This window comes from Mirounga angustirostris, unplaced genomic scaffold, assembly GCF_029215605.1.
Source record: "Mirounga angustirostris isolate CCGP_5_RB_7025 unplaced genomic scaffold, mMirAng1.0.hap1 SCAF_7, whole genome shotgun sequence".
Classification (NCBI taxonomy): domain Eukaryota; kingdom Metazoa; phylum Chordata; class Mammalia; order Carnivora; family Phocidae; genus Mirounga; species Mirounga angustirostris.
The window spans coordinates 95513439-95529459 of NW_026991715.1; the positions used below are offsets into that span (position 1 = coordinate 95513439).

The 16021-nt window shown below is 41.7% G+C and overlaps 1 protein-coding gene across 1 annotated transcript in view; it reads right to left on the minus strand.

The window, feature by feature from the left end:
• The window catches only part of DOCK2 (dedicator of cytokinesis 2), a 419219-nt gene that overhangs the window by 254336 nt on the left and 148862 nt on the right, over nt 1–16021 (minus strand). The window contains exon 26 of the mRNA XM_045901591.3: nt 10476–10624. Coding sequence (XP_045757547.1) covers nt 10476–10624 — 149 coding nt within the window. The remainder of the gene's footprint in view (nt 1–10475; nt 10625–16021) is intronic.

The following is a 16021-nucleotide window of genomic DNA, read 5'->3' on the forward strand; positions in this document are numbered from 1 at the left end:
ACTTTCCTTGTTCAGTCACTAGCTGCTGCCCCCAGATTGTATATGACAGTTGGGGCGCTATACACAGAGCTGTGGATCAAAAGCATCTTCAAACACAGAACACTTTCTTCCTTGCTTAATACATTTTCACGTAAGGATTTACATTTACACCTGAATAAATCAAAGTTATGGTTCCCTCAGTAACTGTAACCTGGACCAAACATAGCTATATTTTTCTGCTGCCAAGCGGGCTTTTAACTCATGCCTCCCAACTGTGAAGGGGAGATTTAATTCAGACATTATGCAAGAAATGCTTTCTGGAAAGCAAGTGGCTGGCCCAGTGAAGGTTCAGTGTAAATGGCTGTTCCTTTCAACTTGTGCTTTTATGCAAAGTTTCCCTGCAGACAGAAATCTTCCAGAGCCCCTCCACAGTCTTTCATGATGAGCGAAAAGATAACTTCTCCACTCCTGCAAGCTGTCACACTTGCTCATTCATGGGTCAGAGCCCAGCTTTGTTATTGCAGGCATTTGGTATCAATGAAAGGCATTACAAGGAGCCAAGACTAGATGAGAGAGTAAGGCGATTGGGGCACTTGCCCAAGGGGCAAAATTTAAGGGGCATCAAAAAACTCAAAAATAGAGACAAATCAAATTTAATGCCATATTTTTTAAAAAAAGAAAAGTTAACTCAAAAAAATCCATGGTGAACAAAATATCAAAATGTTGAATTTTTTAAAAATATTGCATTGATATATTATTTTTCTTGATTACTGAATTTTTGGTGCCCTCTTACATTTTGCTGCCATCCAGACAGTGCCTCATTTGTTTCTCCCTTGTCCTGGCCCTGAGAGGCAGTCCATATAGGTGAGGGACAGGACAGACAGAGCAAATGAGGAGAAGCCATCATGGATTTGGCTGTAGGCAAACTCCTTTAAACTTTGGTCACGGCAGATAAAGGAATATTGAAGAACATCTCAAGAAATATTTCTAGTTGGTATTGATGGAACAGAATGTGTTGGATTATTAATTTTATTGGAGAGAGTTCTAGTCAACCATCAACAAAAGCTGTCTTCTAATTTTCCAGGTGGATTCTCTGAGAATAAATGACACAGGGACCATCTGTTAAGTTATGCCAAACCACTCACTTTCCACACCTGCCAACTAAAGATCAAGTGACATTCAAGCCCCACATGTTGGCCTAGGAATTACTGCATGGACAGGGCTGTCAAATAGCCCAAGTGAGATGCTATAGCCTCCAAGGTCCTTGAGACCACGGCAGGCTTTTATGCTCTTCCACATTCCCAGTCCCCAGGCTAGTCCTGGGTTCCTGCATGCTAACATGGGTTTAGTCAACTGCTCATTCGGTGGGAGGTTACATTTGCCTCCTGACAGGCTTAAGCAGTTAATAGGGTGGAATCCTCTGGTAAGGCCAGTCATTTGCCTGCAGATTTTATTATTGTCTCCGATAAAGCAGAGAAAACCCTTTTTCTATCAGCATCCCTTCACATTGGAATAGGTATGCTTTGGGGAACTGCTCATCCTCAAAATGCATTCTTTGTAAGTGAGCAATCACTCCTTAAATACTTCAAAGATAAGCTTTTATTTTTTTTTTATTTGGCAATAGTGTTAGCTTTATGGACAAGTTGCAAAAATAATACAGAAATTTCCTATATATCCTTCATCCATCTTCCCTTAATGTTAAAATCTTAATGTCAACGTGACCAGAGCACAATTATTGAACCAGAAAATTCACCTCGGTACAGTCCTATTAACTAAACTACAGACATTATTCTAATTTTACCAGTATTCCTGCTAATGTCCATTTTTCAGTTCATGGGCCAATTCAGGATCCCACATTGAATTTAGTTGTCATGTTTCTTAAGTCCCCTCCAATCTGTGGAAGTGCTTTGTCTTTGGAGGCCCAACCTTCTGAAGAGTACTAGTCTGCTATCGCTTAGAACATCCCTCAGTTGGGGCTTGTTGCAGCGTTCTCATCATTAGATTGAGGCTGTGCATTTTTGGCAAGACTCCCCACATAAGTGGTGGTGTCCTTTTCAGTGCATCTTATCAGGAGGCAGATGATGCTGGTATGTATCTTTTCTGGTGATGCTCCTTTCATCACTTGGTGAAGGGGGTGGTGCTCATGTTCCTCTACTGTAAAGTTACTATCTTTCCTTGTGCCATTAAAAAGTGGATACTTCGGGAAATACTTTGAGATCATGCAAATACCCTGTTTTGCAACACTTTTGCCCATCACTTTTAGTCCCTGTTGACGGTTCTTCCTTGTGACAATGATGACTGTGGTGTTTGCCTAATCAAAAGTGAACATTAATCATCTCTAAACCCTATTTAAGGCCCAAAGACCAAAACCTACTGAGGTGAAAGATAACAGTCTCCTGTCAAATGTGCCTTTCCCATGGCTGTGAGGTGAGACACTCAGTTGAGGTACAGCAAGCCTATGGCACCTGACTCCTCATCCCCACCCCTCACCGATGCAGGAACCAGGGCTTTCTCACTGACCTATGTAAACACTCAGTACTACCTGGGAAGAAATCATTACCAGTTGATAAGAACTGCCATGGGAAATGGAACATATTTCTATATCTCTGCTCTAGGTTGAGTGTTTAGTTTGTCTTAAAATCACTGCATCCCTGGAGCATCCTCTCTTTGACCATGAGAACTTGTAGACAGCAGTTCCAGGGCTGCTGGGGAGAAGAGAAGTGCACCACCAGCTCCCCTGTGCTTTGGGGTTTTTATTGTTCTTGGCAATTCTGTTGAGTCCCAGGCAGTGGGGTGCTGATGTGCGTTTATCAACTGGCTCTCCAGGAAGACAAGAACAGAGGCCTGGGTATACAGCATTTGGCAGTTCTGTAGTATGAGGACCCCCTTTATGATTGACATCACTGAACACAGAGTCGGGAAGAGATGGACAGCAGCAGAAGAGGGTTCAATAGTACTTCTGTCATAGACACAACAGATGTAAATAACCTCAAGCACACAGATAAGAATAAAGTTTAGTAAGATAATTAGGAACTGACGTGTTTTGAGTATCTGTTTATTATGTTTGATTTTAATATAGCTTGTTTAATTATAGATATTTATATAAATTTTTAATAATGGCAGTTATTTAACAAATAACTCACAAGATTCCTAAAAATTTAACCCTCGGTTCTCATGAGCTGCTGTGAGCCAGCTCCAGCACACCACCCCACACAGTAGTTATCACGAGCAAAATTCTGGAACTCGCCAAAGGAGCCCCTGAAAAGGCAGGATGACACTTTTTGCCAGACCCTTCAGGAACCCGTATGAGGTCCAGATGCCCTGCAGGGAGCGGCTCTGCTCCAGCAGCAGCATCTGCGGCTTCTTGGCAAGCCTCCTGCGGAGCCTGTGAGGGCTCCAAAGCATCTGGCTGCCGCCAGGCCTGCCTCAAGGGTTATTTTCAGTGCTAATGGGGTACAGGGTTCTCCCCACGCTCAGTACCTATTTGCCATTCTCCCAGGGGGCCACTTAGCCCTTTACTGTTCTTAAAAGAATTATAGGCCTGGAACAATTGGAAGGAGCATAGGAGGCAAGGGGAACAGAGAGGCAAGAAAAAAGTCACATGTACTGAGTATGGATTATATGCCAGGTACAGTGCTGCGCGTTTGCACCGATGTTCCTGTTTACTGCAATCCCAATACACCCGGAGAAAGAGCATCCCCATTTTACGGAAAGAGTGTCTGAATTCCCAAGGTTCCCACACTAATAAAAAGCAGAGCAGGATGTATCCGCAGCTCTGCTCATCGTTGTGGCCCCAGCATAGAGAGTATTGCACGTGATCGCAGCTCTAGAAGTATTTGTGGGTTGGACACATGAATGTAGCCTGACTCCAAAACCTGTCTCTTACCTCTACCAAGGAAATGAAGCCGGAGAAAGTGCCCTTAAATGGTAAAGTGTACACGTGAAGAGGCAGAAGGCAATATGGGTGTGAGAGGTTGTTGAGTTAAGAGTGAGATGGGGGATTCCCTCCAGGCTCTGCCTTTTACTGACTCTCTGACCTTATTAGGAGTATCCCTGACCTCTCTCTGAGGCTAGGCTTCCTCACCGGTAAAATGGGGAGAGTAAAACCTACCTTCCCATGTGGTTGCCAGAAACAAACAATTGGGATGCCTGAGAGAACACTGTGTAGGCTCAAGTGTGCTGAGAAAGAAAGTGTATCATATGCCACCATCCGTGACATCATAACGTTGTCGTATTGGCCTAGACAGGGCACCTTTAACACCATGGACGCAGAGGAAGAGCAAGGGGTGAAAAGAGAATGGCTTCGGACACAGCAGAAGTAGAGGAGTCTCATCTATTTCAGCTTTAATTTGGAGGCTTAAGTAGCTGCTCTCTGTCTAGAGCACACCACAGATGAAAGAATTTTTGCAAGCCTTGTCTCCCTGCCTTTTGTTTGAAATATGAGGGAACATATAGGCTAGAAGAAAACCCCGCTGCTTCTGCATGGTGGTACTGATTCCTGGGAATTAAATGGTAATTCAGAGAGGCAGCAGCGGCCTCCCTTTCACCCTGCATCAAGCAGGCCGCCTGGGATTATCAGAGACCCCAGAACTAGGGTGGCCATAGGGGGTGCTCTTCAGAAGAAGACACCTACCTACAGACTTCTTTCCCACATGGCAGGTCAGGGGCAGTGCTGGCCCAAGAACACCCTCTAGACTGCTCCTGGTGCCTACCATTGTCCTTTCCCCACACATCGCAACCCTAATGGAGCTGCTGATGCTATTTTCCTTTTGTTTCAATGTCTGATCCTCTTTACAGGAGGGGCATGAGTATGTGTACATGTGTGTATATGTACATGTGTTAAATCATACATGCATATTCAACACATTAGACAAATCACCCATTGCAGGTAGGGGAGGCAGGAGAATGGGAAAAAGAGATGGAAATAAAAGGTAAGAAACACATACACACACAAAAACAAACAAACAAAAACCAAACAAGCGAGGGCCTTGCACATACCAATGATGGTAATGTGTCATAAACTGAAGGTGATTCATTCAACCCCTGCACCTGACATCCAAGGAATGCAGAAAGAGAAAGGAGAATACCCTCCTAGCATTCAGAGCAGAAGACCCAAGGGAGAAATCAGGTTCCACCATTGATTTGAGCAAGTCATATTCGTTCATGTATTCATTCCTACAACAGATAGCTTTGTGAGCCAGGCATTGTGAGGGAGGGGGGCAGGGAAGGGTCGAGCTGCTGTAAAGTTGGTCTCTGTCCGCACAGCATTTCCGGTCCCATAGGCAGAGAAGTCCACAGAGGATGACAACACAGATGCCATGACAGAGCAGGAAAAAGCTGTTCCTAGGACACAAGAGAGGGGTTGGGGAAGAGGGTTACTGAAAGAATTTTAGTGAAGCAGGAGGATGGAGAGCGAAGATGGAATTGGCAAGAGGCGATGCTGAAAGTGGGAGTTCTGCAAAGCCAGTGAGCAGGGGCTTGCTATCTGAGCTTTGGAGCTCAAAGCCTGGCAGGGGACACTTACAGGAAAGTGCAACACCAAGAAATTAATGCTATAATATCAGTCCGAAGACATAGTTATGAAGACCCAGAGAAGGAAGTCCTTGATTCTGTGTAGGGGTTTGCAGGTGAGAGGATGAGGGCATGGAACTGAGAAGACTTTAGAAAGGAAGTATTGTCTGAGCTGAACCTAAAAGGCATTTAGGATTTTACGTGAATAGAAAGAATGGGAATTGAGAACACTCTAGGCAAGAGAAAATGCATGAGCAAAAGCCTTCCCTACCAGCATCTAAGCTGATAAATAAAAACACCAGAAATTCCAAACTGTCCGTGACTAATAGTGTGCCTTGGTTAACCAGCCCCCAGATTTAGTCAATGGACTTAAAGGGTTAAAAAAATAAAAAAGCTGGGGCACCTGGGTGGCTCAGTCGTTAAGCGTCTGCCTTCAGCTCAGGTCATGATCCCAGGGTTCTGGGATCGAGTCCCACATCAGGCTCCCTGCCCGGCAGGAAGCCTGTTTCTCCCTCTCCCACTCCCCCTGCTTGTGTTCCTGCTCTCGCTATCTCTGTCTCTGTCAAATAAATAAATAAAATCTTAAAAATAAATAAATAAATAAATAAAATAAAAAATCTGATTCTGGGCAGGTAAAAACAACCCTATCTCCTGTTCAGACTTAGAAGTCATCTTTACATACTTCATGATTGATAAGCAGGGTACAAAATGATGACTCTTCTTTCTGTTAGAGGAATGAAACATAAAAACGGAAAGCCTGTTTTAAGAGTTGGGAGAAAAAAAAAAAACACTCCCTCTGGGTTTGGCGCAGAATTAAATCATACGAGTTACTCAGCAGCCGGCAAGGCACAGAACGAAGCCAGTGTGAAACAGCCTTTCAAAGTAACTGGAGTTGACAACTAACCTTGCTCTGGAAGGGGGAGAAAGGAGTTAACAGAGGCAGAAGTCTGGCCTTTCATCCTTCACCTGAGCCTGTCCCTTTCATATGCCAAGTGCAACTCAAGCAAGCTGGGGGAGAGAATTTAATACTATCATTAAAAAAATATCAACACCCAGGCTAAGGCGGACATCATCCCCTGAGTCATATGTCACCCAGGCTTACAATGGATAAGGTAATAACAGGAAACAGAGCTTCCTCATGCCACGCCTGCTGTGCTGGGCTGTAATTACCCAAACGTTGACAATCGATTGAAGGCTAGCATCCTTTCCCATCCCCCAACACACAATGCCCCCCAAAAGAAAGCTTGGCATACTGCACTATAATTTCTAGATTTCCACATGTGGTTCTATCCGTGAGCAATGGTTCCTGCAGGTAGATACAATCTATAGTTGGGTGGGGAGACAGGCTTTTCCATGATGCCAACAAAGTGACAGTAAAATGGAATGGCTATGCTGTTATCAGCAGAGAAGATCCAAACAACCAGAAGAAAAATCCAGGACATTTATCCTGGGAGGCTTTTTTTTTATTGTTCCTCCAAATTTCCAACTTTGAGAAGTCGGTGCCTATAGAAACCAAATAACATGCCTGATGGTCTGGATTTTCAAAGTCAGATATTTGCACAGGCCATGTCCCCACTACTGCATGACAATGAATTTATGAGTACCAATGAATGTGCTTAAAGATTTTGCCATTTTATGGTTTATTAAATGCCATATTGGAAGATGCTGGGTTTGGTAGACTGGAAAAGGCTCTTTAATTAAGATGGTAAAGGACTGAGGATGAGTCCAACCAGTCTTCCATTTCCAGTGAATACTGAAGATAAAAAAAATTAGGTCACATTAGAGTGATGGCTATTAAAGTGTAGTCCTTGGCCCAGCAGCATCCACACCACCTGAGAACTCAGAAAAATAAATGATCAGGTCCCATCCTCCAAACATAATGATCAGAAACCTGTTTTTACGGCTCCTCCGGGTCATACTGATCCATGCTTAAGTTTAAGACTTTCTGCACTAGAGCTGTGGGTTCTCCTCCCCGGTTGCCTATTATCACCACCTGGTAAAGTTGTCATTGTGATGCCCCACCAATCCCAGACCAATTAAATCAGAATAGCTGGGGGCTAGAGATTTGACACAGCTGCTTTAAAAAACTCCTCCAGTGATATAAATGTGCAGCCAGAGTGGAGAGCCACTATATACCAGAACAATAAAGATTTAGATGAGATATTTTGGGACCTCTGATTATCAGTTGGGTTCAAAGTAATAATGGCTACTGAATGTGTCTCCTTCGTGGAACAAAAACCTTTTGAGAAGAAAAGAGATTTCCATCTTCATGAGCTGAAGAGCTTGGCTATGAAGCTCTTCAAGAGCATCAGAATCTTATACCAAACTCAGTGGTAATAATAGTATTTAATAACTCATCCAGCAAAAACAGTTACTCACCATAGGAAAGAGGTGGGCTAGGGCCCACAGTCAGAAGTCATTATAAAAGCAATGCACTCAGAGGCAGTAAAGAGTGACACCACACCTCCCACACACCTCAAGTCCAAATGCCACAATCCTCCAAGGGGAGCTCAGAGCTTCCCACTCACTTCTCGGCTTTGAAGCCCCTAGTACCCAAGGTATGTGAGACAGTAGGCTCTTCTCACCAGTGTCTGATGTTACCCAGTGTGCAAAATGATAACAACCCATCAGAACAGAACTCTAGGAGACCACTCACATGGGATGGGCAGAGCCTGAGCACTGCTGCTTAACAAATGAACCATGAACTTCTACCCAAACCAGGAAAATGGTTAACCCATTATAAGTGTGTTCCTCAAATTAGGGTCCACTGGCACATTCCAACAAATCCAGGATTTTTTTCCCCACGAAAAGGGATATGAGGATTACTGAACTATAAGAAATACTGTAAACTCTTTTCAACAGGAAGAGGCAACATTCTTTAGGATGTTTCTGGAGAAATGAGGAGCCAACTCTCATGTTCCTACACTACAAGTGAGAGTAAGACCAAATTCTCCCTTAATTTTTTTTGTAAAAGATCAAATAGCAAAGACTGGAACAAGTTCAACAGCTGGTTGGTGAATGCACTTATGAAAACACCACCATCATCATGACAATATCACAGGGTGAATCTTGATTATCCAAGCTTTTGGTTATTTTTTTTAGAAGATTTTTATTTATTTATTTGAGAGAGAGAAATGAGAGAGAGAGAACACAAGAAGGGGGAGTGGGAGAGGAAGAAGCAGACTCCCTGCAGAGCAGGGAGCCCGATGCGGGACTCGATCCCAGGACTCCAGGATCATGACCTGAACCGAAGGCAGTCGCTTAACCAACTGAACCACCCAGGCGCCCCCCCAATCTTTTGGTTATTATTCTCCATCTCCCCCAAGAAAAAGAGGGAGGATAGGAAGAAAATGAGAGGGAAAAGACCATGCTCTTATATCTCTCATGCCCATGATTATGCAGACTTTGGAGTCTGACTGACCTGGGTTTGAATTTTGACCCTGTCATTTATTTGCTGTCTGGCCTTGAATGTTAAGTCTATGAATTTTAGGTTTTTCATCTTTCAAGTGGGAATAATAATCCTTAGCACCAATGAGGGTGAGCAGAGAGAACACTTGGATGGCATTTAGCCCAGTGCCTAGAAAACAGCAAAGGAAGTAGTAGCTGTGATCATTAATTATTCACCCTTGAACACCCAGCTTCAGTTCCTTTGCGAAGACTTCTTGACAAAAATGCATACACATACACTCACACACACAGACACACACACACACACTCTCAGAGTCTTTGTAGCTCCAGTACATCTTGTATGCATCCATGAGATTTTAGTCATTACATTATGTTGCAATTGCTTATTTATATAATCTGTATAGATTTTCTTAAGGAAAGAGGCCAGGCTTGTGTGTCCTCAATGCCCGTCACATAGCTGATGTATCATATATATTTATGAATGAATGAATGAATCAAGCCACTGCATTTACCTAGTAATGAGATAAGAAGCTTAATTAGGATGGCAAAAATGGAAAGGACAAGACACATAAGGAAGTTGATAACAATCGTTGACTAGGGGATACAAGCAGTAAAGGAATAAAATAATAAAATGAATGCTCTGCAGTGTTTTCTAATGATAGCCAATCATAGATATAGTTCATCCAGGAAGCCCTTCTTTGAGAATTTTCTTGGGAGGAGAGGGGTGGGGAGAATGTTTATACATATACTTATAAAATACTTGGTTGTTTAAGTCCACCTAGTCCTCTGAAACCAGCCCATCTAGGAAAGGAGAGCTCTTGGACATTACTCAAACGCAAGGTAAGGTTGCCAAATGAACCTGAGTTAAATCAAGAATCCTTACCTTTCTCTTCCAAATCTTAAGAATTCTACATCTTTACTGTTACCACTAATCTATCTCCCTTGCTCTCTTCTGCAGACTCTGCCCTTTTGGAAGCCCTCTACTTATTCCCCTGAAACTTTCTCTTTGGTGCCATCCCTGCCTAATCTCTGAATGATGTCCACCAAATATACATTGGCTTCACTGCCATAGCCACCTCCCTACCACTATCCCACTCTTCACCCTGTCTCTAGAGTCTAGGCCTGCGCAATCTGCTCAGCCAGAAAAAGCCTTAAGCATTTTCACCATTGCAAGAGATAACCAAAGAAAGAAAATCAAAGTAAATCAGCTAAAAAAAAACAGATAAGAGGGTTTTCTTGACTGTGTAGGCATAGGAAAGCCTCCCTCCTGCCTCTGTAAGCAAGGGTTTCAGTAAATGGACAAGTCATCTAAAAAGTCTGCAATACATCCATACCTACACCCTGAGAAATCCTGTCCAACAATAAATATGGTGACATAATGCTACATGCTTAACTCCAATCCCCAAGCCATCCTTCACAGCCATGGGGGTTAATCACTGGAAAAGTAGGCCTGCTGAGCAAGCCATCGACTTTTATCTTTAGACTTCCACTGCTATTCATCAGCATCAATATTTTAGAGCTTAATCAGCTCAGTGCTAGTCTTAGTCCAGGACATCTACATCATCATGAGGACTCACCGCATCCTGACAGCTGAGGACCTCCAAAATGCTGTTGAGTAGTTCGACACAGTACTTCTTCTCCTGGACTTGGTGTTGCATCTCATCCTTTTGCTCCAGCAGCTCCTTCAGTTCTTTGGTGATGACAGGAAGAAGAATGTCCCGGCATTCTGGAAGGAAGGCAGTTCAGAGGCATTTGAGCATCCTCATTCTGTAGTTCCATTCCTTTCCTTCCTTCTTTCCTTCCTTTCTTCCTTCCTTCCTTCCTTCCTTCCTTCCTTCCTTCCTTCCTTCATTCCTTCCTCCCTTTCTCTCTTTCTCTCTTTCTTTCTTTCCTTCCTTCCTTCCATCCTTCCTTCCTTCTAGATAATTTTTCTTTAAATAAATAATTCATGAATATATTCTCCTTGTAAAAAAATTTAAATGTTAAAGATTAGGTGAAGATTTCCTTAGAACATCATTCACAATTCCAGTCCCTCCCCCAACACTCGATCCCCAGAGGAAACCAGTTCTTTTATTCCATACATATGTGTGTAAAAGGACTGTATATGCATATATATACATACATATACAATTTCTGTACGTGTATGCATATAAAAATGTACCAGTATAAAATATGTAGTATCATTTTGATTTGGCCTCCACTTAAGTAAGATATATTATACTGTGATGATAAAACTTTGTGATTTTTTTATAATTTCACATATGTATCAGTATAAAACATACATGCCATTTTGTTTTTGTGTCTTTTTCATAAAATGGGATTCTGCTATATCTTGTTTTGTACCTTGATTTTTCTTCATTACCTATTGGAACATTCACCTTCCTGGAGCACTTTCTATGTTATTACAAATAGGGATCAACTTAATTATAGGTAGCTGTTGTATAGTATTCTCTATTATGGATATATTTTTTTTATTTAGTCATAGCCCTAGTGATGAACATTTTTCACTGGCACAAACAGTACAAAAGTGAACAACCTTTCACTTGTATCCTTGTGCACAATGGTTTTCATTTTAAATAAATTAAAATGTTCACAAAAAAGGGTATCTCTCTTAGCATTGCTGTCTCAGGAGATTTCTAGAAAGTTCTGAAATCCTACACAGCTTTGTTTCTGTATTTCTCTTGAAAATGGCAAAACTTCCAAGGACCAAAAAATATTCCCCCAATTTTTCAAGCTACCTCCACCCATCCACTCAGCTTCTGGAGCTAAGATGTAAATCCTATACACCAAGATTTCATTTTAATTCAATACAACAAACAGGTATTGAATATCTTTGATGAGGAAGGCACTCTCTTTCCAGAAGTATAGCAGTAAGATAAGGTTCTCACCCATTAGACACTTAAAATCTTGACAGTGATGATTAGCAGCAAAAACAAAGAACAATGGCAGAACATAGAATAAGATAAAGGTGGGATGAAGAAGAAAACATCTCTTGTTCTGTCACCCCAATATCTATTCCTTCTTCCAGCACAGCACCCTGGTTTCACTCTGGGGAGCCACGCTGCTGTGGAATATAATCCTAGGAATACTCTCATGAGGCTGCTTGCCCTTCTCTGGACAAGGGCTGGACATCTAATCCTAATTAGGATGACCCCCTGAAATCTGAATCTTGAGGGAACTTTAATAACAACAATTGCTGCCATTGCTAACATACTGAATGCTTACAAGGTGCCAGGCACTGCTTTAAGTGTCTTGCATGGATTACCTCATTCAATCTTTCCAATGACTTTGGGAGATAGATACCACTATTTCCCCATTTCACTGATGAGAAAACAGAAGGACGTGCCCAAGTGTACATAGCTAGTATGTGGTAGATTCCAGTCTGACTGCAGAGCCTGTGCTCTTAACCAGAATGCTCTTAGATGAAGAATATAATCTTTCTTGGAGCTCAGCTGTCAGTAGGAAGTGCCCTGAAGAGGCTGCCCATGGTTGCCTGCTGCTTCTTCTCCCACTGCTATTCTGGGTCTCTCCTCTCCGATGACTGGTTCCCCAGGTTTCCTCTGATTCTATGAACTACTCCCCATCTTCCAAATACATTATTTTTACTTAAATTTAGCAGAGTAGGTTTCTGTTGCTCACAACCAAAGAATCCCAACTGGTAGAGTCATAAAATACCATGTGGGCTTCAGATGGGAGAAATGATCTCTGGTTAGAAGATTCATGTAAGACTTTATAGGCTCTGATAGAATTGTGTCCCTTCTCTCAGAGCATCAATGTAAGTTTGTAATTAAATTCTAATTAGTATAATTAGTTAATGTCCCTTCATCCAACCAAAGTGTAAGCTCCATGAGAGCAGACTAAATCTCAAGTGCCTAACATAGTACCTGTATCATAGTAGTAACTCAGTAAATCTTGGTTGAATGAATGGAAGATAAATTATTTGAGATGATCATTGATGAGTAAATGGCACTGACATAGGAGGAGTGAGGATTTAGGATACATAGGTCTGTGTAAGTAGAATAGGCTTTTGGAAGTAGAATAATGGAAGATAATTTTTAAAAGGAAAGTTCTTCAATTTAGTGGGAGGTGAAGGTTATAGCTCTATGGAAACAAAGTTATAGGCAACCAAAATTTTGATTCAGCTTTGCTTAAAATTAAGGTGAAATCATAGGCCACAGGTTTAATAATATTTAACTTGGACTCAAGAAATTATTGGCCTGAGGACTTTGAGTACAACGAAATGTACTGGGTGAGCCATTATTTTTCCCTTAGAGAGATAAGGGAAAAGACAGGATAATATTTACATACCAGTTACCATAACATTTAAGTTAAATCTATACCTGGTCCATAACTTATGACTATAGGTTGAATTTTTGCTCAGATCTATTTATTAAAAGGAGTAAAGAAAGTTGATGCAATGTTCATTCAGAAGTTTGTTTGAAAGGTTATCTTCTGGTTTCACTTATTTGTGGAACATAAGGAATAGCATGGAGGACATTAGGAGAAGGAAGGGAAAAATGGGGGGGCGGAATTGGAGGGAGAGATGAACCATGAGAGACTATAGACTCTGAGAAACAAACAGGGTTTTAGAGGGGAGCGGGGAGGGGGATTGGTTAGCCCGGTGATGGGTATTAAGGAGGGCACGCACTGCATGGAGCACTGGGTGTTATATGAAAACAATGGATCGTGGATCACCACATCAAAAACTAATGATGTATGGTGACTAACATAACATAATAAAATTTAACAAATAAATAAATAAAAGGATGCTAATAAAAATTAAAAAAAAGAAAGGTTATCTTCTAAAGGATGTTGACAAATAACTTGGGAAATTTTTGTTTGTTAGAGAAAATGATATGTGTTAGCAAGCTCAATGTTGAAAAACAAGGTGAGTTCATTTGAAGTTGTAAACTCATTAGATGAATGGCTTCCTCAACTTGCTTAAACTTAACTTCCCAACTCTGCCTTCACCGAGGTTGTCACAAGTAAAACCAGCCAGAAGCTAAGAATTCTGCATTCTCTCACTAAGTTAGATAAGGATTGTAAAGTCTTCCTCTTTGAGAAGTTAATTTTGCAAGTAAAATAAAAGATCTAATAAAGGAAATTTTAAAAAAAAAATTTTTTAAAGATTTTATTTATTTATTTGAGAGAGAGAGAGAGCATGAGCAGGGTGAAGGGCAGAGGGAGAAGCAGGTTTCCCGCTGAGCAGGGAGTCCGATGCAGGGCTTGATCCCAGGACTCCAGGATCATGATCTGAGCCGAAGACAGACACTTAATCGACTGAGCCACCCAGGCACCCCTAATAAAGGAAATTTAAAACACAACAAAAAGTCTTGTTCTCCCACAGGTCTCTGGGCAAAAGGGAGTCCTCAAAAGATGTGTTTTAAGGAGATTCATGTCCCTGCAGCATAGAGGGTAGCTGGAGGAAGAAAAGAGGGCAGAGACCCTGCAAAGGGCAGAGACCAGTGAATATGCCACTACCGTAGTCCAGGTGATGATAAATGAGAATATAAGCACTGGGTTCTACACTTCTAGAGTCCCAGCCTCCAATGCAACATTTTTGTCTTTTGTTGAAGCTAAAGATTTAATAGGACTGTAAAGGAAGTTGGTAAGAAACAGATCAAGAACAGTCAATTGTCTTGAGTTTACAGCATAAGAAGACAATGTCTTAAAGTCTAAAATAGCCTGTTTTGACTCAAGATTAAAAATCATTTAAAACTATAGGGCGCCTGGGTGGCTCAGATGGTTAAGCGTCTGCCTTTGGCTCAGGTCATGATCCCAGGGTCCTGGGATCGAGTCCCGCATTGGGCTCCTGGCTCAGCGGGGAGCCTGCTTCTCCCTCTGACCCTCTCCCCTCTCATGCTGTTTCTCTCTCGCTGGCTCTCTAAAAAATAAATAAAATCTTTAAAAAAAAAAAAAAACATTTAAAACTATAAAATGGGATCACTAGGACCTAGAGTGATATGTAAAGAGATATGTAAAGCCAGATAAGGCGTTAATCCATTCAGGTAGTTAATTAACTCATTCATTCATTTAGTCAGTCTACTATATTCATTGAAGGCTCCCTAAGGGGCAATCACTATTCTGTGGTGGGAGGTAATGGTCAGGGGTTACCGGCCCATCCCAACAACAGAGCCAACAGAAGAGGCAGATGTAAATAGACAAGAAAAAACCTGGTGCTTTTACCTCTTGGGAGTGACAACCTACGAGGAGTGTTCATACAACAGAGCTGTGTAGTAACAAAGGTCAAGTTTTTCCTTAAAGGTTCATTCTGCTGGTGTTCTGTTGAGATCCTCAGTTAGATCCCATTACAAAGATATATGAATCCAAGGCAAAAGGCTACTTGGGAGATTTTAGATATTAATGAAGATCTCCTTGGGAAGTCACCAGACACTTTAAATTCTACTTCAAATAGAGTTAAAATAGTAGATCCTCAGGGAGAGGTCTGGTTTTGAGCTCTCCATCCCTATCAAGTATTTAAGTAGTAGGTAAGTTGCCTATGGATAGGGATGATGAGAAGGTATTCAAAGACTCAGAAGGGGTGAAATAAATGGTTGTTAAGTCCCCATCCAAAAGTCTACGATTCCCACAAAATACAGCTTCAGAGGAAGTGGCAGGAGGTAGGGTTTATTTGCTAGGTGGAAAGACAGTGGATGGGTCTGCATTATTTACAAACCACTGATGTTGTGGGAGCTGCAGACCAGGCCCCAGCAAAAGCAGTGGTTTATCAATCTGAAAGTCCTCTACTTCACAGATTATCAAAACCAAGCATCCCCACAAGACAAAGCCTCCTGGTGCTGAGAGTCAGCAAAATTTTAGCTGAGGGGGCCATTAATAACGTGGCCTGTTTTTCAGAAAGTACTTTATTTTCTCATTAACTATGATTTCTCAGAAATGTCTGGCTCCTCTGTTTTGAGATGAAATAATTTTTCTCGTTTGTAATTGGAGCTGTGAAATTATATTAGCCTGTAAAGCTTCAAGAAGTAGCATTTCTAAATTGTGGCTTGATTGTCAAGCAAACAAACACAAACAGCTTAAAAGATAAATGTTGCCAGAGCCTTAAATCAATCTTTATAGGCAGAGCCAATGAGTATCAGAGATCTGCAAACCTACCCCAGTACCT